The sequence below is a fragment of the Sarcophilus harrisii genome, chromosome 2 (genome assembly GCF_902635505.1).
Source record: "Sarcophilus harrisii chromosome 2, mSarHar1.11, whole genome shotgun sequence".
NCBI lineage: Eukaryota > Metazoa > Chordata > Mammalia > Dasyuromorphia > Dasyuridae > Sarcophilus > Sarcophilus harrisii.
Window position 1 is genome coordinate 343,474,068 of NC_045427.1, and position 27,458 is coordinate 343,501,525.

General features: G+C 33.7%; 1 protein-coding gene across 2 annotated transcripts in view; it reads left to right on the top strand.

Annotated features, from left to right (window-relative positions):
* The window catches only part of SPOCK1 (SPARC (osteonectin), cwcv and kazal like domains proteoglycan 1), a 616,330-nt gene that overhangs the window by 581,416 nt on the left and 7,456 nt on the right, over window positions 1–27,458 (top strand). Inside the window, exons 8-10 of one of the 2 annotated variants that reach the window (XM_031953010.1) lie at window positions 11,735–11,956; window positions 15,600–15,605; window positions 16,689–16,751. In XM_031953010.1, coding sequence (XP_031808870.1) covers window positions 11,735–11,956; window positions 15,600–15,605; window positions 16,689–16,751 — 291 coding nt within the window. The remainder of the gene's footprint in view (window positions 1–11,734; window positions 11,957–15,599; window positions 15,606–16,688; window positions 16,752–27,458) is intronic. The other variant, XM_031953011.1, reaches the window with a different exon arrangement.

The following is a 27,458-nucleotide window of genomic DNA, read 5'->3' on the forward strand; positions in this document are numbered from 1 at the left end:
TCGGAGCGTCTTTTCATATGAAATAGTTTCAATTTCATCATCTGAGAATTGTCTGTTCATATCCTTTGACCATTTATCAATTTGAGAATGGCTTGATTTCCTATAAATTAGTCAATTCTCTATATATTTTGGAAATGAGGCCTTTATCAGAACCTTTGACCGTAAAAATGTTTTCGCAGTTTATTGCTTCTCTTCTGATTGTGTCTGCATTAGTTTTGTTTATACAGAAACTTTTTAATTTGATATAAACAAAATTTTCTATTTTGTGATCAATAATGATCTCTACTTGTTTGGTCATAAATTCCTTCTTCTTCCACAGGTCTGAGAGGTAAATTTTCCTGTGTTCCTCTAATTTAGGGATTTTTTTGGAATTAAAATGTAATTTTTTTAATCTTTCCCAGATTTTTTTTCTTTTTAAATAGCCTTTATTTCAGGTTATTACTGGGCTTTCCATTAAGAAATTGAAATTTGGTTAATTTTCATTCTTAAACCCCTTCCCTAGAACGGTGACCATTAGATTGTTTTAAGTAAATATAAATTGATCCCTAATTATGCCCATTTTCCTTAAAAAATCAATTCTGAAAAGTCTTAGGCCTTTTGAAAAATTAAATCCGGTTGGTCATTTTTGAGAACAAGTAATTTTTAGTTCATTCCCACTTTTTTCAACCATTCCAATTATTACATCCATTAGTTTATTTTTACCATTCGGGGGTGGCCACCAAACTTGGTGACATAAGGTTTTTTTTTTATAATTCTTTGGAGTATTTAATCCCAATTAGTAAACTCTGGTTTCAAAAGGGTATTTTGCAGTTTTATAATTTTAATAGTTTTCCAAACCACTCTCCAAAATGGTTGGACCATTCCATTCCATTTTTCCGTTTTTCCATTACGGGTTGCCCCCCTTATTTCCTCCGGTTTTTCCCTTTTTATTTCTTTGGGTTTCCCATTTCCTTTGGTTCAAATTTTCCATTTGTTTTTTCATGGTTCCAAATTCTTGGTTTTTGGAAATCCACCCTTTATCAAGCCCTTTTATTAAAATATTTTATTTTTTTTCCTTCAATCTTGCCTCAATTTGTTTTGGTTTGTCAAAATTTTTCAAGGTTTGGGAATTTTAATCGAAATTTTCAATTTTTGTGTCAGAATTGTCTTTATTCCTTTGCCTTTTTCAATTAAAGAATTTTCCAAGGTTGAAGAGGAAAATATTTCCTATTTGTTTCTAATTTTTTTTTTCATTTTTGGCTACCTTTATGGTTCCATGAAACCCTTTTTTAACCTTTTATCTTGGTGTCGGCGTTAATATGGATCAATGCCGTTTCTGCCATATTAGTTTCCAATTTTCCCAGCAATTTTATCAAACGAAGGTTCTTATCCCAAAGCTGGGATCTTTGGGTTTGTCAAAACTAGGTTGCTATTTTGTTGACTGTTTTATCCCTTAACCCAATCTATTCCATGATCAACTAATCTATTCCTTAAATACCAAATAGTTTTGGTAACTGCTGCTCTATAATATAATTTTAAGATCTGGTACAGCTAAGCCACCATCATTTCATTTTTTTTCATTAATTTTGAAATTCTTGACCTTTTGTTTTTCCATATGAACTTTGTTGTTATTTTTCTAGGTCATTAAAATAGGTTTTTGGGAATCTGATTGGGTATAGCGCTAAATAAATAAATTGGTTTTTTTTTCATCCTTTATTATATTTGCTTGCCCTATCCAAGAAAATTTAATATTTTTCCAATTGGTTAGATCAGACTTAATTTGTGTGAAAAGTGGTCTGTAATTTTCTCCTTAAAAGTTTCTGATTTTCCCTTGGCAGATAGATTCCTAAATATTTTATATTATCAGTAGTTACTTTAAATGGAATTTCTCTTTTGTAACTCTGACTGTTGGTTTTTAAGTGATATATAAGAATGCTGATGACTTATGTGGGTTTATTTATAACCCCTTTGTAAAGGGTTGGGTTATTTCTAATAACTTTTTGCAGAATCTTGGGGTTCTCTAGAGTATACCATCATGTCTTGGCAAGGGTAAATTTGGCATCCTTATTGCCTATTCTTATTCCTTTAACTCTTTCCAGCTCTTATTGTATAGCTGGCCTAATACAATATTAAATAGTAACGGTGATATTGGGCAACCTTGTTTCCTCAGATCTTATTGGGAATGGTTGCAGTTTGTCTCCAACATTAATGCTTACTGATGGTTTTAAATAGATGCTGCTGATTATTTTAAGGAAAAAGTCCATTTATTCCTATACTCTCAAAGTGTTTTTAATAGGAATGGATGTTGGTTTTATCAAATGCTTTTCTGCATCTATTGAGAATGATCATATGGTTTTTGTTAATTTGGTTATTAACATGGCCAATTATTTGATAATTTTCCTAATATTGAACCAACCCTGCATTCTGGTATAAATCCTACTTGATCATATGTATTATCTTGGAGATGATTTTCTGTAGTCTTTTGCTAATATCTTATTTAAAGATTTTTAGCACCAATATTCATTAGGCAGATTGGTCTTAAACCTTTCCGTTTTCAACCTACCTGGTTTTAGGTATCAGTACCATGTCTGTGTCCATAGAAGGAATTTGGTAGGACTCCTTCATTCCCTATTTTATCAAATAATTTTATAAAATTTTGGGCCAAACAAATGTTTGGTAAAAATTCACATTAAATCCATCTGGTCCTGGGGATTTTTTTCTTAGGGAATTGTTTAATTCCTTTTCTTTTTTTTCTGAAATGGGACTATTCCAAGCAATTTACTTCCTCCTCTTTAGTCTGGGAAGTCTGGATTTTTGGAGGTAGTCATCCATTTCTTGGTTTATCAAATTTATTGGATAAAGTTGGGCAAAATAACTCCTTAATTATTTCTCTAATTTCTTCTTCATTGGTGTAAAGTTCTCCTTTTCCATTTTAACACTACTAATTTTTTTCCTCCCTCCTTTTTCTAATCAGATTTACCAAAAGGCTTATCTATTTTATTGGCTTTTTCATAGAACCAATCCAGTTTTTTAATTAGTTCAATAGTTTTTTACTTTCAATTTTTTAATTTCTCCTTTTAATTTTAAATTTCCAATTTTAGTATTTGATTGGGGTTTTTTTAATTTGGTCTTTTTGGTTTTTTAGTTGCAAGCCCAATTCATTAATCTTTTCGTTCTCTGTTTTATTCAAGTAAGCCTCCAAGGATATAAAATTCCCTCTTATTACCCTTTGTGCATCCCACAAATTTTGGTATGATGTCTCATCATTGTCATTATCAGGTGAAATTATTAATTTATCTATAATTTGCTGCTTCCCCAATCATTCTTTAAGGAGGTTGTTTAGTTTCCAATTACTTTTGGTCTATTTCCCCCTAACTTTTTGTTGGAATGTAGTTTTATTGCATCATGATCTGAAAAAAGTATTTACTATTTCTGCTTTCTTGCATTTAATTTGGGTCTTTATGTCCTAAATATGGTCAATTTTGAATGGGTTCCATTAACTTGCTGGAAAAGTATATTCCCCTTCTCCATTTCAAATTTTTTAAAAGGTCCAACATCCCTAATTTTTTCAATATTTTTTCCTTCTTTTTTCTTTTTCTTTGTTTTTGGTTTTGATTTGTCCTAATTCTGAGGTGCAAGGTTTGAGATCTCCTACTATTACAGTTTTGTTTTTTTCATTTTTCCTTTAGGAAGTTGGGCGCCATCCATTGGTGTATATGTTTAATACTGATTTAGCCGTTGTTTTTGCCACCCTTTAACGGGATTGGGTTTCCTTCCTTATCTCTTTTAATTTAAGATCAAATTTTCTTTTGCTTGGATCGAGATAAGGATGGCTACCCTCTTTTTTTGACTTCACCTGAAGCATAATTAGATTTTGCTCCAGCCTTTTACCTTTCCTATATTTTCCCCTGCTTTAAATGTGTTTCTTGTAAAACAACATATTGGAGTTCGACTTTTCCAGTCGTTCCCTCCTCTTTTATGGGAGTTCATCCCATTACATTTCGGTTAAATTACTAAATCTGTTTTCCTGCCATCCCTTAACCCCAGATTTTGCTTTACTTATTCTTGCCTCCCCAACCTCTTTCCCCTTTTAAACCTTTGCCCTTTTAAATAAGTACTTATCCTCTTTATAATCCCTCCCTCCCCAGAGTTTTCCCTTTTTTTTATTTATCTTTTTCTTTTCCCTTTTTTCCCCATTTTTAATGGGCAGAGGAATTTTCTCTAAAACAAATGTTTATTTTTTCTTTTGAGGCCAACCTGGGAGTAAGGTTCCCAAGTTTCCTCCCCTTTCTCAAGATTGGTGTTTTTGGCCTCTTTTGGGGATGGGCCTCACCCTCCTTCCCATTTTCTGTCATCCCTTTTCCATATTCTTTCCTAATTTAGTTATAATTATTCTTTTGGTGGTAGAACTCATTTTTTTCTTGGTGTAAGGTATTAAGGGGGTAAATGCCTAGTTTCTGCCATACTAATTTTTCCAATTTTTCAAGCAATTTACATCAAAATGGTAGTTCAACCAAAGGGCTTTTTCCCCGATTTCGGGTTTGCCCCAACCTTTTCCTGCGCTGGCCCAAATGGTTTTTCCCAAAATTTTAGCTTGAGCCAACCTTCATTTGATTTTTTTTTTCATTAATTCCCTTGAAATTCTTGACCTTTTGTTTTTCCATATGAACTTTGTTGTTATTTTTTCTAGGTCATTAAAATAGTTTTTTGGGAGTCTGATTGGTATAGCACTAAACAAATAGATTAGTTTAGTTAATATGGTCATACTGATTATATTTGCTCACCCTATCTAAGAGCATTTAATATTTTTCCAATTGGTTAGATCAGAGAGATCCAATTTGTGTGGAAAGTGTTTTGTAGTTTTGCTCATAGTTTCTGATTTTCCCTTGGCAGATAGATTCCTAAGTATTTTTTACTATCATTAGCAACTTTAAATGGAATTTCTCTTTGTAACTCTTGACTGTTGGATTTTGTTAGTGATACATAAGAATGCTGACGACTTATGTGGGTTTATTTTGTATCCTGCAACTTTGCTAAAGTTGTGGATTATTTCTAACAACTTTTTAGTAAAATCTCTGGAGTTCTCTAATTTACCATCATATCATCAGCAAAGAGTGATAATTTGGCTTCCTCATTGTCTACTCTACTTCTTTTAAATCTCCTTCTCAACTCTTATTGCCAAAACTAGCAAAACAATATTGTTAATTCAATAGTTTTTCTTTCACTTTCAATATTATTAATTTCTCCTTTTAATTTTAGAATTTCAAATTTAGTATTTGATTGAGGGGTTTTTATTTGGTCTTTTTCTAGTTTTTTAGTTGCAAGCCCAATTCATTGATCTTCTCTTTCTCTATTTTATTCAAGTAAACTTCTAAGGATATAAAATTTCCTCTTATTACCGCTTTGGCTGCATCCCACAAATTTTGGTATGATGTTTCATCATTGTCATTATCTTAAGTGAAATTATTAATTGTGTCTATAATTTGCTGTTTCACCCAATCATTCTTTAAGATGAGATTATTTAGTTTCCAATTACTTTTTGGTCTATTTACCCCTAACTTTTTGTTGAATGTAGTTTTTATTGCATCGTAATCTGAAAAGAAAGCATTTACTATTTCTGCCTTCCTATATTTAATTTTGAGGTTTTATGTCCTAATATATGGTCAATTTTTGTATAGGTTCCATGAACTGCTGAGAAGAAAATATATTCCTTTCTGTCTCCATTCAGTTTTCTCCAAAGATCTATCATACCTAATTTTTCTAATATTCTATTTACCTCTTTAATTTCTTTTCTTCTTTGTTTTGTGGTTTGAGTTATCTAATTCTGAAAGTGCAAAAAAAAAAATAATTCTGAAAGTGTGAGGTTGCAATCTCCCACTATTACAGTTCTGCTGTCTATTTCTTGTTGCAACTCTCTTAACTTCTTTAGGAAGTTAGATACTATACCACTTGGTGCATATATGTTTAGTACTGATATTACTTCATTGTCTATGCTACCTTTTAGCAAGATAGTTTCCTTCCTTATCTCTTTTAATTAGATCAATTTTTGCTTTTGCTTAATCTGAGATAAGGATGGCTACCCCTGCTTTTCTGACTTCATCTGAATCATAAGAGATTCTGCTCCAGCCTTTTACCTTTACTTTGTATGTATCTCCCTGCTTTATATGTTTCCTGCAAACTTTGCTAAATTGTAGAGTTCTGGCTTTTGATCCAGTCTGCTTTCTGCTTCTGCTTAATGGGAGAGTTCATCTCATTCACATTTATGGTTAAAATGACTAATTCTGTATTACCTGCCATCTTATTATCCCCAGATTATGCTTTTCTTTTTCTTGCCCTCCCAGCCCATTCCCAGTTTTAAATTTATGGGCCCCACTTATATCACACTGCTCACCCTTTTTAGGATCCCTACCTCCCCACTTTGAATCTCTTCCCATTTCTTGTGCCCTTCCCTTATTACTCATTTCCTTTTCCCTTTTCCTCTCCCCCTTTTTAATGAAGTGAGAGAAGATTCTCTGTAAATCAAATATGTCAATTATTTTCTCTTTGAGCCAACTCTAATGAGAGTAAGATTTACACAATGTTTGTCCCCCTCTCTAAATCCTTCAGATATAACAGGTTTCCTTTGCCTCTTCATGGGATGTAGTTTCCCTCTTTTTATCCACCCTTTTGCCCTTTTCTGACACTATCCCTTTTGCATTTCTATTCCCTTTTTTATGTTTTATCATTAAAATCAAATACATGTAGTCTTTTTGTATATCCACAACAGAAATACAGTTCTGAAGAGTTCTTTTTACCTTTTTCTTCTTCTCTTGAGTTCTATGGTTGGAGATCAAATTTTTTGTTTAGTTCTGGTTTTTTCCTTAGAAACAAATGGAATTCATCTGTTTCATTAAATGTCCATCTTCTTCTCTGGAAGAAAATTTTCAGTTTGGCTGGGTAGTTTATTCTTGGCTGCATTCCAAATTCTTTTGCCTTTTGGAATATCAGATTCCAGGCCCTTCGATTCTTTAATGTGGAGGCAGCCAGATCTTGGTTGATCCTTATTGTGGCACCTCAGTATTTGAATTGTTTTTTTTTCCTGTCTGCTTGTAATATTTTTTTCCTTAATCTGATAGTTCTGAAATTTGGCCACAAAATTCCTAGGAGTTTTTATTTTAGGGTCTTTTTCAGAAGGTGTTCAATGAATTCTTTCAATGTTTATTTTACCTTCTGATCCTATTACATCTGGACAGTTATCTTTGATGATTTCCTGTAAAATAATATGTAAGCTCTTTTTTTCATCATAATTTTTGGAAAGTCCAACAATCCTCAGATTATCTCTCCTAGATCTATTTTCCCAGTCTGCTGTTTTCCAAGTAGATATCTGATGCTTTTCTAATTTTTCATTTTTTTATTTTGCTTGACTGATTCTTGATGTCTCAATGAATCATTCATTTCTAATTTGTTCAGTTCTGATTTTTAGTGTTATTTTCTTCATTAGCTTTTTTTACTTCTTTTTGTATATGTCCAATTGAGTTTTTAAATGAGTTGTTTTGCTGTATAGAATATTTTTTCCATTTCACTAATTGTATTTTTAGTGAGCTATTTTCTTTTCCAATCCACAAATCCTACTTTCTTGGGAATTCTTTAACTTTTCCAATTCACAAATCCTACTAGCTGTGATTTATCTGGAGCAGATGGATTGAATTCATCAAGTGGTCTGATAAATCATCTCTTAGTATCTTGTAAGTTGTCTTGGTTTGCAGTGCCTGTCCTTTTTGGAATTTTTGTTTGATTCTAGTACAATTTATTCTCTTTTTTGGGAGGAAAAAAGGAAGATAAGAATTAAATATTTCTTTCTATACTCTGTAATCATTTTCTATCATCCCATCTTCCATCAGGAATGGTCCTTTCCCTCCTCTTATTTTTTTTCCCCACAAAATATCTAGGAAAACAAATCAACCATTTTGTATCAGGTTCTGTCACCCATAGCCACTTGTTCTGAGTTTTCATACTAAATATTTTTATAGCTGAGCTATGCTCTTATTCTCTGTTATTTATAATTATATTATGCAATATTATGCAATTATAATTATATTATGCTTTGTTCCATGTTATGTTTTTAACGTTTAAAAATCTAGACTGCATGTTTGATTTTCTGTGCATCCAAGTCATTTTCTTCTAATAATTCACATTTTCAATTTCATTGAAATGGTTTTTCTTTGATTTTTCAGTGAATCATTTTTGAGGTTTCCAAAATCTAGAATACTGTCAGATTATGCTTTGCTTTCCTTTCCCCCATCCCAAATTCTAGAAGGAAGTACTCATTTCTCCACAGGGTTCCCATCATTTCTACCAGAACAAGTAGTTCTTCTTTATTAGAGGGAATCAGAGCCAGTATTGAATTTTCCTTTCTTGAATTTTCCATTGTGAACTGATCTGAGCATTCTGGACAGCAATCTGAAACTTTGCCCAAAAGACTATAAAACTGTGCAGTACTACTTCCAGCAATACTACTAATAGGTATATATCCCAAAGAGATTATTAAAAAGAGGAAAAGACAAAATGTTTATAGCAACTCTTTTTTGTGGTGACAAAGAATTGGAAATCGAGGGGATGGCCATCAATTGGTGAATGATGAACAAATTCTGGCACATAAGTGTAATGGAATATTATTATACTTTGAGAAATGATGAGCAGGAAAAACCTAGAAATGCTTACTTACAATTATGCTGAGTGAAGTGAGCAGAACTAGGAGAACATTGTACACTGTAACAGCAATATTGTGTGATGATCAACTGAGCTCTACTCAGCAATACATTGATCCAAGATAATCCCAAAAGACTAATGATGAAAAACACTATTCACATTCAAAGCAAGAACCATGAAGTATAAATACAGATTGAAATATATTTTCACTCTTGTTTGTCTTTTCCTTATTCTTGGTTTTTGCTTTTTGTTCTGATTCATCTTTCACAATATGACTAATGCAAAAATATATTTAATATTATTGTACATGTGGAACCTATATTAGGTTGCTTGTTGTCTTGGGGAAAGAGAAAAGAAGGGCAGAGGGAGAAAAATAATTTGGAACAAAAAATCTTACAGTAAATAAACACTGAAAACTATCTTAACATATAATTGGAAAAATACTATTATATGGAAAAGACAAGAACAAAAACAAATGAGTAAAAAGTAAAGAAGGAAGACTAAGTTGCCAGAAACTGTATTAAGGGTAGAAACAAACTTAACTCTGATATAGTTGAGATCATTTCTAACCTCTCCTAAGTTGAACAATTGTATTATCTTTTTAAAGACATTGCATTATTTTCTTTTCTATTAAAGAATTAAAGAAATTCAATCTTTGAGGAGGGTAGTCAAGAAATAATTCAATAATTGGAGCAGTTGCAATGTTTTTGTGATAATTATATATATATTATAATTATATATAAATATAATGAAAATAATAAAATAATTATTTTAATCCCAAGCTGTATCTTTACATCTTTAATCTTTCCAGATTCCTATAAATGTTACTTCAAATTGTCATGGAGAAGAATAGTTTTGAGGTTATGAGTGTTAATTTTTTTTGGCTATCTCTTTTAATTAGAAATATTTGAATAACAGATTAATGTTAAATTAAATAAAATTGTTTCTGGAAATTTTGTTCTTAATTGGGAAATGTTCTACGAAGTAAATAAAATATAATGTTAATTTGTAGTTTTCTAAGGCAATATGCAGCTCAGAGAGATCCATTTGTATTGGAGCTTGACAATAGTGGTCTACATTATAATACTAAGGTACAATGGAGTCTTAAAAATCAGGAAGCTTTAAATACTATCTCTGACACTTGTTAGTTATGTGACAACATACAGGCATTCCACTTCACTTTTCTGAGCCTCAAGCAACTTTCTAAGACTGTTATAGGTGGTTTGTTATCTATCCCTGGAGACTGGAAGAAAGTCTCTCACTAATGAAAGCTTTAATTAATCACCAGTCCTTGGCACTTAGTTTATACAAGGGATCAAAATGTTGTGGGCTGATTTTGTTTGTTTGGTTGGTTCGGGTTTTTGAGACCTTGTCTCACTATCTCACCTAGATCAGAACTGCCCAGAACAAAAGTGCAGAATTCTTGCAGACCTGATCATAGTACGGATTGATTGGCATGGAAACTTTAACCTCTTCTATTTTCCCATCATAAATTAGGAACATCAATTCCTGCAGTAGTCTGTTGGCCCTCTTGCCAGATTCTTTGTTTTACCTTAAAAATCTTAACCTCGAGGGTTGCATCAGCCTTCTCAGTATGTTTTATGCCTTCATTTCTACCACGGTAGAAATGCCCAAACGCTGGTTTAAGAATATTTTGCTTTAAGTTGCAGATGGATAAAAGATAGTTTTATGTGATTTGATTTGGTTCTTATATAAGAAATTAAGGAGATGACTGAAAGAAAATCAATTCCTTTTCTAGGGCTTAGTTTCCCACTTTGTAAAATGAATGAATTGGATTTTTAGACCAATAATGTCTTTTCCAGCTCTAACATTCCATATTATTTAAAATTTATTAGGGAAGCTCATTATTAGTGGGGATTGTCCTTTTGTAGAATAAACTTTTGCAAACTCTTTTAATTTTATTTACTTTTAATTTCATTCCCAACTATTATAATTTATCTCTTGTGTAAAATCAGGATTTTTCATTCATGATACTTCCACATTGTCCCATGCTTTTCTAGGTATATTTCTTCCCCAGGTGAGTTTGAGATCAATATTTCCTGCAGCTATGTAGTTAGCCAAATAGTCAAACTTCCCATTGGTAAGCGCATTCTCACTTCAAAATATTGAAGCATGAGGAATTCTCATTCCATCATAAAACTGTTTTTAATGACCCTTAACAGATGCAGTTGTACTCCCCTACAGAACTGGTGTCCCACTTTAAGCAAACTCAATTTATGAATATCTAGATTTTATACAAGAGATCAATCATGATGACAGTAGGAAGCAGCTTCCTTTTAGAAAGGCATTTGCTATGAAATTCTCACAGTGGGCCTGCCTGGTGCATCTGAAATGTTTTAACTTATAAAAGTTTGACTTATAGCTAATGCATAAATTATGATAGACTTAGAATGTCTAGCTATAAAGAACCCTAGATATCATTCTTACATTTAAAAGCTAAACAATAAAATTTTGTCCTAAAGAGGCTGAGACTGCTCAGGGTTACACAGAGAGTAGTATAGTAGAGAGAATTTCTCAGAATTTTCAAACAAATAATTTTTCCACTATACCTCACTTATTTTAAAATAAAAAAATAAAGTTGAATATAAGCTCATTGAGGGTGATGATCATTTGTTTTCTCTTCATATTGTCAGCACTTAAAACCTTGAATTTACTAAATTGAAAGTATTGAAGGATTCATTTGCAGCAGTATAAGGGAAACTGACTCCAGACATGACCTCAAAATATTATCTATGTTTGTCCTGGAGGACCTTACATGAAGCAGTTTCACTAAGTGATCTCTGAAATACCTTCTAGCTCCAGCTATATAATCCTATGACCTTGTGCCCAAGGAGGAATGACCAGATCACCTGGTTATCTAATTATAAGTAGGTACTTTGTGGCAAGACAGTAGGAAAAGAGGAGAAAAATGAGTGTGGAAGTAGGGAAGAGAAGTAATCAGCATTATAAGTCTTTATAGACACTTGAATTCTAGGCAAATGGAGTTTGTGAGTTCAGGAAACTGCAGATATTTTCCAGGCCCAGAATTTTTTCTCTCTTCTCCTAGGGTTTGACACCAGCATTCTGCCCATCTGCAAGGACTCCCTGGGCTGGATGTTCAACAAACTGGACATGAACTATGATCTCTTGCTTGACCATTCAGAGATCAATGCCATTTATCTTGACAAGTATGAACCATGCATCAAACCCCTCTTCAACTCTTGTGACTCCTTTAAAGATGGGAAACTCTCAAATAATGAATGGTGCTATTGCTTTCAGAAACCAGGAGGTAAGAAATGGGTCAGAGTCCAGACAATTAGACTAATGACTAATTTAATCACATAGGTCAAACACTGCTGAGGGTGGGATTGGAAGAAAAATAAATCTTAATATATCTCAGACAAGAAACTAGAGGACAGTGTGATATTAAGTAGAAATATAGAACTTATTCCTTCCTCCTAGAATGTGCAAGATGTTGATTTCCAAATTCATTTCTATTTTAGGGTTAGCATATTGAAGGAAAACAAACAAGCTTGTAATTATAAAGCAACTATATCAGTCTCTGATCTGTTTCTAAATAGCTGTGTGACTTAGGACAAGTCATTCAAGCTCTGAGCCTCTATTTGCTCATCTGTAAAGAGGATAGCAATCACTTTTATACTCAAAATACAGCATTATTATTACAGTAAATAACATGAGATGCCAAGGTTCTTTGAAAATATTATATAAATTAAAATATTATTGTCTTCCCATTTGGATATAAGGACATATGACTAATCCAAAAACAGGTGTGAATTTGTGAAACTTAAAAACTGAAAGATTTCAGTAGGTAATAAGGAAACCAAATTATCATTCTTTGCAGATGATTTGATGGTATACTTAGAGAATTCCAGAGAATCTACTAAAAATTATTAGAAATAATCCACAACTTTAGCAAAGTTGCAAGATACAAAATAAATCCACGTGAATCATCAGCATTTTTATATATCACTAAAAAATCCAATAGCAAGTGATACAAAGAGAAATTCCATTTTAGATAACTGTTGATAGGATAAAATATTTGGGAATCTATCTGCCAAGGAAAAGTCAGAAATTATATGAGCAAAAGTACAAAACACTTTCCCCACAAATGAAGTCAGGTCTAATCAGTTGGAAAAATATCAAGTGATCATGGATAGTCCAAGGTAATATATAAAAATGAAAATACTATCTAGACTAATCTATTTATTTAGTGCTATACCAATCAAACTCCCAAGAAACTATTTTACTGACTTAGAAAAAATAACAACAAAATTCATCTAGAAGAACAAAAGGTCAAGACTTTCAAGGGAACTAATGAAAAAAAATCAAATGAAGGTGGCCTAGCTGTACCAGATCTAAAACTATATTATAAAGCAGCAGTCACCAAAATCATTTGGTATTGGCTAAGAAATAGACTAGTTGATCAGTGGAATAGGTTAGGTTCACAGGACAAAATAATGAATAACTATACCAATCTAATGTGTGACAAACCCAAAGACCCCAGGCTTTGGCATAAGAATTCACTGTTTGAGGAAAACTGCTGGGAAAATTGGAAACTAGCATGGCAAAAACTAAGCATTCACACACACTTAATATGGTACATCAAGATAAGGTCAAAATGGGTTCATGATCTAGGCATAAAGAATGAGATTGTAAATAAATTAGAAGACCATAGGACAGTTTATCTTTCAGACCTGTGGAGGAAGAAGGAATTTATGAACAAAGAAGAACTAGTAATCATTACTGATCACAAAATAGAAAATTTTGATTATATCAAATTGAAAAGTTTTTGTACAAGCAAAACTAATGCAGACAAGATTAGAAGGGAAGCAATAAACTGGGCAAACATTTTTACAGTGAAAGATTTTGATAAAGGCCTCATTTCCAAAATATATAGAGATTTGACTCAAATTTATAAGAAATCAAGACATTCTCCAATTGATAAATGGTCAAAGGATATGAACAGACAATTTACAGATGAAGAAAAGGTGCTCCAAATCATTATTGATCAGAGAAATGCAAATTAAGACAACTATGAGATACCAGTATACAGCTGTCAGATTGGCTAAGATGATAGGAAAAGGTAATTGCAAAATGTTGGAGGGTATGTGGGGAAACTGGGACACTGATACATTGTTGGTAGAATTGTGAATGGATATGAACATTCTGGAGAGCAATTTGGAACTATGCTCAAAAAGTTATCAAATTGTGCATATCCTTTTTTTTTATTTTTATTATATATATATATATATATATATATATATATATATATATATACACACACACACATGGGTAATTCAGTATTCACTCTTCCAAACCATGGTGTTCTAAATTTTTCCTCCCTTTCCCTCACCCCATTTCTTAGATGGCAAATAATCCAATATATGTTAAACATGTGCAATTATATTTCTACAAATATGCTGCACAAGAAAAATCAGATCAAAAATTGAGAAAGAAAACAAAATGCAAGCAAACAACAAAAATAGTGAAAATACTATGTTGTGGTCCACATTCAGTTCCCACAAATTGGGTCCTCTCGCTGGGTGCAGATGGTTTTCTTCATCATAAGACCATTGGAACTGGTCTGAATTATCTCATTGTTGAAAAGAGCCATGTCCATCAGAATTAATCATCATATAATCTTGCTGTTGCCATGTATAATGATCTCCTGGTTCTACTCATATCACTTAATGCTAAGTTCATTTAAGTCTCTCTAGGCCTCTCTGAAATCATTCTGCTGATCATATATTATGGAACAGTAATATTCCATAGCATTCATATACCATAACTTATTCAGCCATTCTCCAACTGATGGGTAACCACTTAGTTTCCAGTTTCTTGTCACTACAAAAAGGGCTGCCACAAAACATTTTTGCACATGTGGGTCCCTTTCCCTCCTTTAATATCTCTTTGGGATACAACCCCATTAGAAACACTGCTGGGTCAGAGGGTATATACAGTTTTTTTTTTTTTATTTTGAAAAAAATTTCTTTACATTATCCCTTGCACTCACTTCTGTTCTGACTTTTCCCTTCCCTCCCTCCACTCCCTCCCCCAGATGGCAAGCAGTCTTATACATGTTAAATATGTCACAGTATATCCTAGATACAATATATATATATGTGTGCAGAACCGAACAGTTCTCTTATTTGTGCATACCCTTTGATCCAGCAGTGTTACTGCTGGGCTTATATCCCAAAAAGATCTTAAAGAGGGGAAAGGGAACTGTGTGTGTAAAAAATGTTTGTGGCAGCCCTTTTTATAGTGACTAGAAACTGGAAATTGAATGGATGCCAATCAATTGGAGAATGGCTGAATAAATTATGATATATGAATGTTATGGAATATTATTTTTCTGTAAGAAATTATTTCAGAGAGGTCTGGAGAGATTTACATGAACTGATGCTAAGCAAAATGAGCAGAACCAGGAGATCATTATACACTTCAACAACACTATATGATGATTAATTATAATAAACGTGGCTTTCTTAAACAATGAGATGATTCACACGTTTCAATTGTTCAGTAATGAAGAAAATCAGCTATACCCAGAGAGAGAATTATGGGAAATGAGTGTAGCATTTCTATTCTTTCTATCATTCTTTGATTGAATTTTTGTTTCCTTCTCAGATTTTTTTTATCTTCTTTCTAGATCCAGTCTTTCTTGAGCAGCAAGATACCTGTATAAATATGTATACATATATTGTATTTAACATATACGTTAACATATTTAACATGTGGGGAGAAGGTGGAAGAAAGGTAGGGAAAAGTTGGAACAGAAGATTTTGCAAGGGTCAGTGTTGAAAAACTACCTTATGCATATGTTTTGTAAATTAAAATTAATTAAATAAATAAATGAACTGAGAGGTTTTATCTGTTTCACTCCCGACTTCATCTCCATGGGCAAGTAGAAAAAGGTAAGCTTACAAAATCTCTGAGCTTATTTAAAGTATTATAGATTTCATAGGGAAGCAAAAATCTATCATCATACAATTATAGTTTTCATGTAGGTAAATAAGGCTAGAAGATGAGAGATAAAAGTCTAGGACATTGATTGGTCCTGAGATGTGAGCGTTACTTCTTTTTTTTCATGTCAAAAAATGTGTGTGTCTCCTGTAATTTATCAAATGTCCCCAACCAAGAAATAGAAAAAGTCATGAAAGAAATGCTGCAGGAATAAACAAAAATTAGATTGCATAAGTGCTTCGGGATTTTCAGGAAAAAAAAAATCAATCTAATTTTAAGGGATTCAAAAGTTTGTTTAGAAACGCAGATCAATTCAGCCATTGTAGGTGATATGTAGTGAATGTATTTTATGTATTTATATACTTCAACCACCTCCATTGTAATTTGAAGCTTTCAGTCCTTTCCCTTCAATAGGTCAGAGACATGAGGGTGAATCCAATGTCTAGGTAAATGATTCATTGAAGAATCTATCAAAAGAAGGAGACATTTTGGCTTTCTACTGTAATGATGTCTAATTTCTTATTTTAAAACTAGAAGGCCATGAGGATTGAATGAGTTTGTTGGATAATTTTATTGAGAACACACTTTCTGCCATGAGACATAGTAAAAAGGTAGCAGAAAAAAGGATTCGTTGTTCTGTTATTAAACTGATCTACTATTTGGATTAACTTTTTTCAGCTAATTTATCCCTGATCCTTTCTCTTGTTGATAGAAACCTTAGGAGGTTATATACTTTCTGATGATAAGCAATTAGCTAAAAAATTAGACCGTGGACATTTTTGGAGATAATGGTTTATAGAAAAAAAAAGTCTCATTGCCCAAGTAGCTCTCAAATACTATTTTTAAATATATTATGCTAGGATTTTTAAAGGAACAATAGTAATGGCTCAAATTTGTCTCACTGTTTAGAACTAGCATATGAAGTAATTCAATTCCAGGTGTACTTTTGGCTATATTTCATGTCAAAAGTGAAGCCAGTCATTAGAGAGTATATCACACACCATCTGGAAACTAACTTATAAATTATATTTTAGGTCTCCCTTGCCAGAATGAAATGAACAGAATTCAGAAGCTAAGTAAGGGGGAAAGCCTGTTGGGTGAGTACAATTTCTTGCCATTTATGGACAAGTAATTAAAGCAGCTGTGAAGGTTATAACGTCATTCATGATGATGGCTATTTAATTAGGGGCCAGCCTTTCATGATGTAAATAGTATGTTTTTTTTATTTAATAGCCTTTTAGTTACAGTTTATATGTATGGGTAACTTTACAGCATTAACAATTGCCAAACCTCTTGTTCCAATTTTTCACCTCTTACCCCACACCCCCTCCCTCAGATGGCAGGATGACCAGTAGATGTTAAATATATTAAAATATAAATTAGATACACAATAAGTATACATGACTAAACCGTTATTTTGCTGTACAAAAAGAATCAGACTCTAAAATATTGTACAATTAGCTTGTGAAGGAAATAAAAAATGCAGGTGGGCATAAATATAGGGGTTGGGAATTCAATGTAATGGTTTTTAGTCATCACCCAGAGTTCTTTCTCTGGGCGTAGCTGGTTCAGTTCATTACTGCTCCATTGGAAATGATTTGGTTGATCTCATTGCTGAGGATGCCAGATCCATCAGAACTGGTCATCATATGGTATTGTTGTTGAAGTATATAATGATCTCCTGGTCCTGCTCATTTCACTCAGCATTAGTTCGTGTAAGTCTCTCCAGGCCTTTCTGAAATTATCCTGTTGGTCAGGAAATAGTATGTTTTGAGGTAGACAGATCCCTTTCTCATATCCCAAGATGTAGACCTATGAATAATGGTATCTGATTGAAAACCAGGACCATTCCTCAATATTAACAGAGGGAGTCAGTACATTTTGGAAGAGTTAGATGGAGCATCAGGAGAACCAGATTCTATCTAGTTTGAAATATCACTTCTCTGATATTGAAATTATCAATTGAAATATCAACTGAGCATGTGACTTTGTATTATTATCTTTCCCTCTCTGGATCTATTCCTTTATAAATTTCTATATATTCTGTAATAAGGAATTGTTTGTTCATCATTTATTCACCAAATATTTATTAAGTGCCTATATACTCTATGCCAGAGGTCCTCAAATTATGACCCACGGGCCAGATGTGGTAGCTGAGGACACTTATCCCCCTTACCCAGGGCTATGAAGTTTCTTTATTTAAAGGCCCACAAAACAAAGTTTTTGTTTTTACTATAGTCTGTCCCTCCAACAGTCTGAGGGACAGTGAACTGGTCCCATATTTTAAAAGTTTGAGGACCCCTGCTTGAATCTATGCAATGCAGTGAAGGCAGGAAAAAGGAAGAAAGAAAAATAGGAAGGAAACAAGGAAGCACTTATTAAGGATCAAGTACTACATTAAAGGATCAAGTGGACATTAAAAATATCTCATTTAATCTTTACAACAACCCTGGAAAGTAAATATTATTATCCTCATCTTATGATTGCAGAAACTGAGAGAGATATTAAGTGACATGCTCAGTCACATCACTAATAAGTATCTGAGGCTAAATTTGAACTCAGGTCTTTTTAATTCCACACCCAGTATTGTGCTATGGAGCACATATTGTAGTATAGAGAGATATGATATATCCTTATATAACTGTATTGCAAAGGACCTGGATTCAAATTCTACTATTGATGCTCTGTGTGATCTTGAACAAATCAATTAACTTCTGTGGTCCTCAGTTTCTTCATTTGTAAAATGGTGTGTGGGTGTGGGGGGATGTTAGGCTACATTACCCCCAAAAACGTACATAAAGAAGAAAGGTACATTTTTTGAGACATAGTAGAGGCAACTGGTTAATGGTGAATATAGCAAGGGACTTGGGGCAAAAAAGACAGTTCAAATAGACCTGTTTATTACATATTTGTATATTGAACAAATGTATCATGCATTGTATGATCCTGGGCAAGTCAACCTGTCTGCTCTGTGTTTTGGATTATCCTTACAATGGGGATAATAATACCTGTAGTTTTTGCCACCGCATACTGTGAGGCAAAAACGAGCAATGTATGTAAAGTGCTTTGTGTGATATCAGTTATTATATGAGACTGAAAAGCTACTTTTCAAGAAGAGATGAAGGAAGGTTCCTTAAAGGAGGAAATATTTCAGTAGATTTTTTGCCAAAAGTACAGAATTTCCAAAGGCAGGAATTAGGACAGGAATGCCAGGGAGTTTTGTTGTCAGGGGATATACCTGTTGTAATTTGAAAAATCAATTTCAGACATCCTTTTCTTGATTCCTCACCTCCAGTGGCACTTCCTGCTTTCATCTCCAAGAATGACTGGAAGGAAAGGATAAAGAAAATTGTTCTGTGTCCTTCTTTTACGCCCTCCCCTCATATGAAAGTGAATAGAAAAGGCTATTGTATCTTGTCTCCACCTTAGACAGCTCTCTGTAGCTGTCTCTCCCCAAGGGAATATTTGTAGATAATAGAAAACAGTGGAAGCTGTCATGTGATCTTTAGCCATTTAGACATGATGCACTTCTCTTGCCTCCCTCTGAATGTCAGGGCAGGAGAAAAACCCAAACCAATGAAGCTCAACCTTGCTTCTGACAAACGTGCTATTTTGTAGCTGCAGTAAAGATAACAAATGCTAAACTCTGTCAAGGCCTTTCCATCAAATTTTCTGGAGTCCTAGTTTCTCCAGCAGACATATTAAGTGGTCAGCTTGGAACTAAAGAAGCAGAAAGATCTGGTAAACTTTCTTAAGATGCCTGAATCAATGGGGGAGTTGGGCTAGATGAACTCCATTGTCCCTTTTAGTTCTCATATATATAAGTGTGAGAATAAGGATTACCCTACAGCATTGGCAAACCAATTGAGATGAGAAGTCATGATTGCAAGGTTGACTTTGTCCAGTCACATATGAGCTGGAACAGAAGAGGCATCTGGAAGAGGCAATCCAGGGGTTTGACTGGGTATTAATAAAAGGAGCAAAAATTCAGGAATAGAAGATGGGATAAAGATGAATTCGTTAAGATTGAAAAGGGAAGAAAGTGAAGGCAGAATAGTAGCAAGAGTCCAGGAGAGTACTGAGGGGTATGGAAGCTCCTGTCAATGTCAGTAGACTTAAATGTAGAAAAGCATGGGAGGAGATGAAATTATAGGTAGTTATGTTTGGATAGAGGAATCACTGAGTTCTTGAACAGGGATGAGGCCAAGGTGTTTTGGGGAATAACCACAAGTATGTTGAAATGCCCTAACATAAAGACTGTGGTCAAAGTAGATAGGAAGATAGGAAGAAACAGATGTTGGACTTGAAATAACAATAAATATGCTTTGGGAGCTGGTGCCATAAGGATCTAGAAAGTCTGATCTATATGGATGAAATGGTCATAAAAGGAAGAAAGACAGCTGATTCATAGTCAAGAGGGAAAATATGAACACAAGCAAGAAAAATATCCTTTCCTGGTCTTGGACTAGTTTATTAAAAGGGAAACATAGGATTGGAAGGGACTGTAGAGACTATCAGGCCTAACCCCAAAATATTACAGATGTGAGAAATGAGGCACAGAGGTTCTTATTTGTCCAGGAATTAAAACATGTCTCCCTGACTCAAAACTCATTTTTCTTTCCAAGAGGGTACAACCAGCATTGTGATAGAGGGATCATGTTCTACATTGTTGAAGAATTAAAACTATGGGTCCTTGAATTTTGACATATTTATCAAACTCTGATTTCTTGAGTCTAAGAACTGTCTCTACTGAACTATAACTATATAACTATAATTCATAACTTACAGTCTTAGGAAGCTACTTGAAACTCAGAGAATTTAATTGACTTGCCCATAATCATATAGTCAAAAATAACAGAGGTATGTTTTGAATCCAAGACTTCCTAACAGTTAGGTATGTAACAATGATTTTTGGAATATAATAATATTAAGAATCTGTGGGGGAGCAGGTAGATGGCACAGCAGATAGAGCACCAGCTCCAGAATGAAGAGAACCTGAGTTCAAATCCAGCCTCAGACACTTAATACTTAGTGACCCTGAGCAAGTCACTTGATTCTATTTGTCTACATAAAACAAAATTTAAAAAAGAATCAGTGGATCCATGACTTCTGATTTTAATCTTTTTTTGGACTTTGTCACCTGAAAAAAATTGGTATAGATCACAGATCATTTGTTCATCCTTTATTTTTCAAGAGAGCCAATGATATTAGGAAGATGATGTCTTCACATGGAAGGGAATTATATTTAAATGAGACAGAGGTGAAAAATTCATCAGCCTCATTTTGTCCTCCAGAGTCATCAGAGTTTAGTGGCAAGATATAGGTCAATATGACTGGCAATAGCTCTGGATGCAGTGAAACACCTTGCCTTGTTGAAATTAAAATTAAAGTCTTTTTCAGTTTGTCTGCCCCTTAAAAGCTAAGTAAAGCAAAGGATGGTTTAGTTTACCTTTGCAAGTCTTTCCAAGGCTCTCTATAATTCATCCTTCTGGTCATTTATTACAGAACAATAACATTCCATAACATTCATATACCACAATTTACCCAACTATTCTTCAATTGATGGTATCCATTCAATTTCCAGTTTCTAGCCACTACAAAAAGGGCTACCACAAACATTTTGGCACATATAGGTTCCTTTCCCTTTTTTAGTATCTCTTTAGGATATAAGCACAATGGTAACACTGCTGGATCAAAGGACATGCCCAGTTTGATAACTTTTTGAACATAGTTCCAAATTGCTCTCTAGAATGTTTGTATCCATTGACAATTCCACCAACAATGTATCAGTGTCTTAGTTTTCCCGTATCCTCTCCAATATTCATCATTATCTTTTCCTGTCATCTTAGCCAAACAGACAGGTGTGTAGTGGTATCTCAGAGTTGTCTTAATTTGCATGTCTCTGTTCAATAGTGGTTTGGAATACCCTTTCATATGAGTAGAAATGTTTTCATTTTTATCATCTGAAAATTATCTGTTCATATCCTTTTACCATTTATCAATTGGAGAATGGCTCGATTTCTTATAAATTAGAGTCATTTCTCTATATATTTTGAAAATGAGGCCTTTATCAGAACCATTAACTGTAAAAAATGTTTTCCCAGTTCATTTCTTCCCTTCTAATTTTGTTTGCATTAGTTTTGTTTATACAGAGGCTTTTTAATTTGATAAAAATTTTCTATTTTGTGATCAATAATGATCTCTAATTCTTCTTTGGTCACAAATTCCTTCCTCCTCCACAAGTCTGAGAAGTAAACCATCCTATGTTCCTCTAATTTATTTATAATCTCATTCTTTATGCCTAAATCATGGACCCATTATGATCTTATCTTGGTGTACAGTGTTAAGTTTGCTTCAATGCCTAGTTTCTGCCACACTAATTTCCAGTTTCCCCAGCAGTTTTTATAAAATAGTGCGTTCTTATACCCAAAGTTGGAATCTTTGGGTTTCTCAAACAGTAGATTGCTATAATTATTAACTATTTTGTACTGTGAATGTAACCTATTCCACTGATCAACTAATCTATTTCTTAGCCAATACCAAATGGTTTTGGTGACTGCTGCTTTATAATATAGCGTTAGATCAGGTACAGCTAAGCCACCTTCATTTGATTTTTTTTTTATTAATTCCCTTGAAATTCTTGACCTTTTGTTGTTCCATATGAATTTTGTTGTTATTTTTCTAGGTCATTAAAATAGTTTCTTGGGAGTCTTGGTATAGCATTAAATAAATAGATTAGTCTAGGTAGTATTGTCAGCTTTATTATATTCTCTCAGCCTATCCAAGAGCACTTAATATTTTTCCAGTTGGTTAGATATGACTTTATTTGTGTGGAAAGTGTTTTGTAATTTTGCTCATTTAATTCCTACTTTCCTTTGATAGATAGATTCCCAAATATTTCCAATTTTATTGATCTCTCCTTTTATTTTTAGAATTTCAAGTTTAGTATTTGACTGGGGGTTTTTAATTTGTTCCTTTTCTAGCATTTTTAATTATAAGCCCAATTCGTTGACCTTCTCTTTCTCTATTTTATGCAAGTAGGCCTCTAGAAATATGAAATTTCCCCTTATTACCGCTTTGGCTGCATCCCACACATTTTGGTATGATGTCTCATTATTGTAGTTATCTTGGGTGAAGTTATTAATTATGTCTATGATTTGCTGTTTCACCCAATTATTCTTTAGTATGAGATTATTTAGTTTCCAATTATTTTTTGGTCTACTTTCCCCTGGCTTTTTGTTGAGTGTAATTTTTATTGCATTGTTGTCTGAAAAAGATGCACTTACTATTTCTGCCTTACTGCACTTGAGTTTGAGGTTTTTATGTCCTAATATATGGTCTAATTATGTATAAGTTCCATGAACTGCTGAAAAGAAAGTATACTCCTTTATGTCTCCATTTCGTTCTCTCCAGAGATCTATCATATCTAACTTTTCTAGTATTCTATTTGTATTCTAGTATTCTATTCTAGTATTTACCTCTTTGACTTCTTTCTTATTTATTTTGTGGTTTGATTTATCTAATTCTGAGAGTGCAAGGTTGAGATCTCTCACTATTATAGTTTTGCTGTCTATTTCTTCTTGCAGCTCTCTTAATTTCTCTTTCAAGAATTTAGATGCTGCACCGCTTGGTGCATGTTTAATATTGATAATGCTTCATTATCTATGCTACCCTTTATCAAGATATAGTGCCCTTCCTTATGTCTTTTAATTAGATCAATTTTTGTTCTTGCTTGATCTGAGATCAGGATGGCTACCCCTGCTTTTTTGACTTCACCTGAAGCATAGTAGATTTTGCTCCAACCTTTTACCTTTACTCTGCATGTATCTCCCTGCTTCAGGTGTGTTTCCTGTAAACAACATCAACATATTGTAGGATTCTGGCTTTTCATCCATTCTGCTAACTGCTTCCTCTTTATGGGGGAGCTCTCCTTTTTTAGGATCCCACCCTCAACCTAAGATTTCCTCTCCCTTTCTTACCCCTTTTCCTCACAATTTCTGTATTCCCTTATGCTTAGTTTACTCCTTCCCTTTTCACTTTTCCCCTCCTACTTTCAAAGAGAAGTTTCTCTGTAAATCAAATAGTCTAATATTTTTTCTCTTTAAACCAAATCTGATGAGAGTATGATACACACTATATTCATCCCCTCCATTCTTTCTCTCAGATATAATAGGTTTCTTTTGCCTCTGTGAGATCTAGTACCCCGACTTAACGCTTTTTCTGGTACAATTTTCTTTCCACCTCTAGTTTCTAGAAAAATTATACATGTGTTCTTTATGTATCTTTATAACAGGACTATAGTTCCCAAGATTTCTTTTTATCTTTTTATGTTTCAAGTCCTATAAATATAGGAGATCAAACTTTTTATTTAGTTCCAGTTTTTTTTATCAGAAATAGATGAAATTAAAGTATTTCATTGAATGTCCCTTTTCTTCCCTCAAAAAAAATGCTCATTTTTGCTGGGTAAATTTTTCTTGCCTGCATATCAAGTTCCTTAGCATTTTGAATATCAAATTCCAAGCCCTTCAATCCTATAATCTGGATGTTGCTAGATCCTGAGTGATCCTTATTGTGGCTCTTTTATATTTGAATTGTTTTTTTCTATCAGATTGTAGTATTTTTATCTTGGTCTGATAGTTCTGGAATTTAGCCACAATATTTGTTGGAGTTTTGGTTTTGGGTTTCTTTTCAGTAGGTGATTGATGAATTCGTTCAATGTCTACTTTACCCTCTATTTCTATAACATATGGGCAGTCCTCTTTGGTAATTTTCTGGAAAATAGTGTCCAGGCTCTTTTTTTCATCATATTTTTTAGGAAGTCCAATAATTCTCAGATTATATCTCCTAGATCTATTTTCCAGGTCTGTTGTTTTCCCAAGAAGGTATTTGACATTTTTTCCTATTGTTTCATTGTTTTGCTTTTGCTTGACTGATTCTTGGTGTCTCTATTACTCCAAGAGTAATTCAATTCCATTTGTTCAATTCTGATTTTTTATGAATTATTTTCTTCACTCACTTTTTTATATCTTTTTCTAATTGTGCGATTGAGTTTTTAAGTGAGTTGTTTTGTTCTATGCAATTTTTTTCCATTTCACCAATTTTATTTTTTAGAGAACTATTTTCTTTTTCCAGTTCACTAATACCATTTTCCTTGGAATTGTTTACCTTTTCCAATTCACTAATTCTGTTTTTCAAGGATTCGATTTCTTTATCCACTCTCTCTTTAAATGAGTTATCCAGAACCTCTTGCCAAGCTTCCTTTTCCTTTTTCCATTTTTCTTCTAGCTCTCTTGTAAGAGCCTCTTTAATTTCTTCTATGAGAATCTTGTGTGTTGAGAACCAGATTACATCCTCTTTGGGAATTTATCAGGCGAAAGTTGGTTTTCAGTCTTGTCAGGGTTTAAAGTCTGCTCTTTATCCATATAGAAGCTCTCTATTGTTAGAGCTCACTACAATTTTTTGCTCATTTTGCTCATTTCATTTTGCTCATTGTCAAAGAAGAATCAAAGAAAACTAACAAAAAAAGCAAATGCAGTCTGCTTTTTTTTTTTTGGGGGGGGGGAGCTGGATGGTATTACCAAGTTTCCTCTACAGACTGCAGGGGGCAGTAGTGAGGAACTTGCAGGACAGCAATGGCTGTGCAGCGTCTGCCCTCTGAGACTCTGAGAGCATGCTAAGTCATTCCAGGTGGTTGTAGCCAGATCCCGAGAGACTCTAGCTTTTTGGGGTTTTAATTTTTATCCCCTGTGTTTATAGCTTCTCTGCTGATCTACTAGCTTGCTGCCAGGGCAAAGAAGTCACACTGTAGTAAAGTTCTCCCCCCAGAAACAGCTACCATCACACCCCAACTCCCTCAGTTTTGCTCAGTGTGAGCTGCCTGCCATGCTCTCCCTGTCTGCCTGCAGTCTGCGCCTGATCTAACCATCTCCACCCCCGAGCAAAAACCGACCTTTTCTGGAGAATTGCCAAGTACATGGCTACTGGTATGCAAAAATCATATCCTAAACACACTTTTAGTGTCAGTATAACATCACATCTTCTTTCTCTCTAACCAATATCAGCTGAGGGAAGGTTTGATGTGCTTTGCACCAGCAGAGGTTGATATCTCAGGTCTAGGTTCCCATTTCACTAATAGTCTATGGTCCTGCAAGAGGAACTTTCTTGGGAGTCTTCTTAGTAGTGATAGTGATTTGTGGATAGATGAAAAGGAGATCGTTATAAGTGAGAGTTGCTACCATTAAAAAAGGTACAGAGCCCCATTTTATAGGAAATATATGACCTCAAATATAGAAAAAAGTCCGAAGTTTCAATAAAAGCTTCAAAGGGATCCTGGTAGAAAAAGCCTCCAAGATCATCCCATCCAATTCCTCTATGAAATTTATCAGTTGTGTGATTTTTCTGAAGCTGTCTCTTCTTTGATAAAAGAGCAATAAGACTATTTCTACTTCCTTTTTCTTAGCATTATTATGGGGAAAGTACTTTGTAACCTTATTATAATAAATGAATTAATTTGTTCATACATTTACACATAGGAAGATATATTTCCCAGGGAATGGGTAATAATTTGCCCAAGGACATGTAGCTAGGTAATGGTAGAACAAAGATAACTGATTTATTCATTTCAATATTTCAGGGAGATCTAAATTGTGGTATGGGCACTTTTTCTGGTAAGAAAAATCTTAGCTCTTCTGTAATGTAGAAGATGCTATGACCAAACAGTTCATCATACTGCACTTAGCTAGACTGGACCTCAGATGACAACAAATAAGCAACATTTATATAAATCTTTACAATTTGCAAAGCATCTTTATTTCATTTAATAATTACAATTATTGGAAAATGAATGGATGCCCATCAATTGGAGAATGGTTGGTCAAACTGTGATATATGAATGTTATTAAATATTATTGTTCTGTAAGAAATGACCAGCAGGAGTGAAATGAGTAGGGCCAGAAGATCATTATATACTTCTACAACAATACTATAAGATGACCAATTCTGATGGACCTGGCCATCCTCAGCAATGAGATCAACCAAATCAGTTCCAATGGAGCTGAACTGAACCAGCTACTCCCAGTGAAAGAACTCTGAGAGGTGACTAAAAACCATTACATTGAATTCCCAAACCCTATGTTTTTGCCCACCTGCATTTTTGATTTCCTTCACAGGCTAATTGTACAATATTTCAGAGTGATTCTTTTTGTACAGCAAAATAACGGTTTGGTCATGTATACTTATTGTGTATCTAATTTATATTTTAATATATTTAACATCTACTGGTCATCCTGCCATCTGGGGGATGGGGTGGGGGGAAGGAGAGGAAAAATTAGAACAAGAGGTTTGGCAACTGTCAATGCTATAAAGTTACCCATACATATAATCTGTAAATAAAAGGCTATTAAAATTAAAAAAAAAAAAAGAAATGACCAGCAAGATGAATACAGAGAGCCTTGAAGACTTACATGAACTGATGCTGAGTGAAATGAGCAGAACCAGGAGATCATTATATACTTCAACAACAATACTGTATGACCATGTATCCTGATGAAAGTGGATATCTTAGACAAAGAGAAGATCCAATTCAGTTCTAATTGATCAATGATGGACAGATCAGTTAAACCCAGAGAAGAAACACTGGGAAATGAGTGTGAACTGTTTGCATTTTTGTTTTTCTTCCCATGTTATTTTTAACTTCTGAATCAAATTCTTCTTGGGCAAAAAAGAGAGCTGTATGGTTCTGCACACATATATTGTATCTTGGATATACTATAACATATTTAACATGTATATAAGACTGCCCTGCC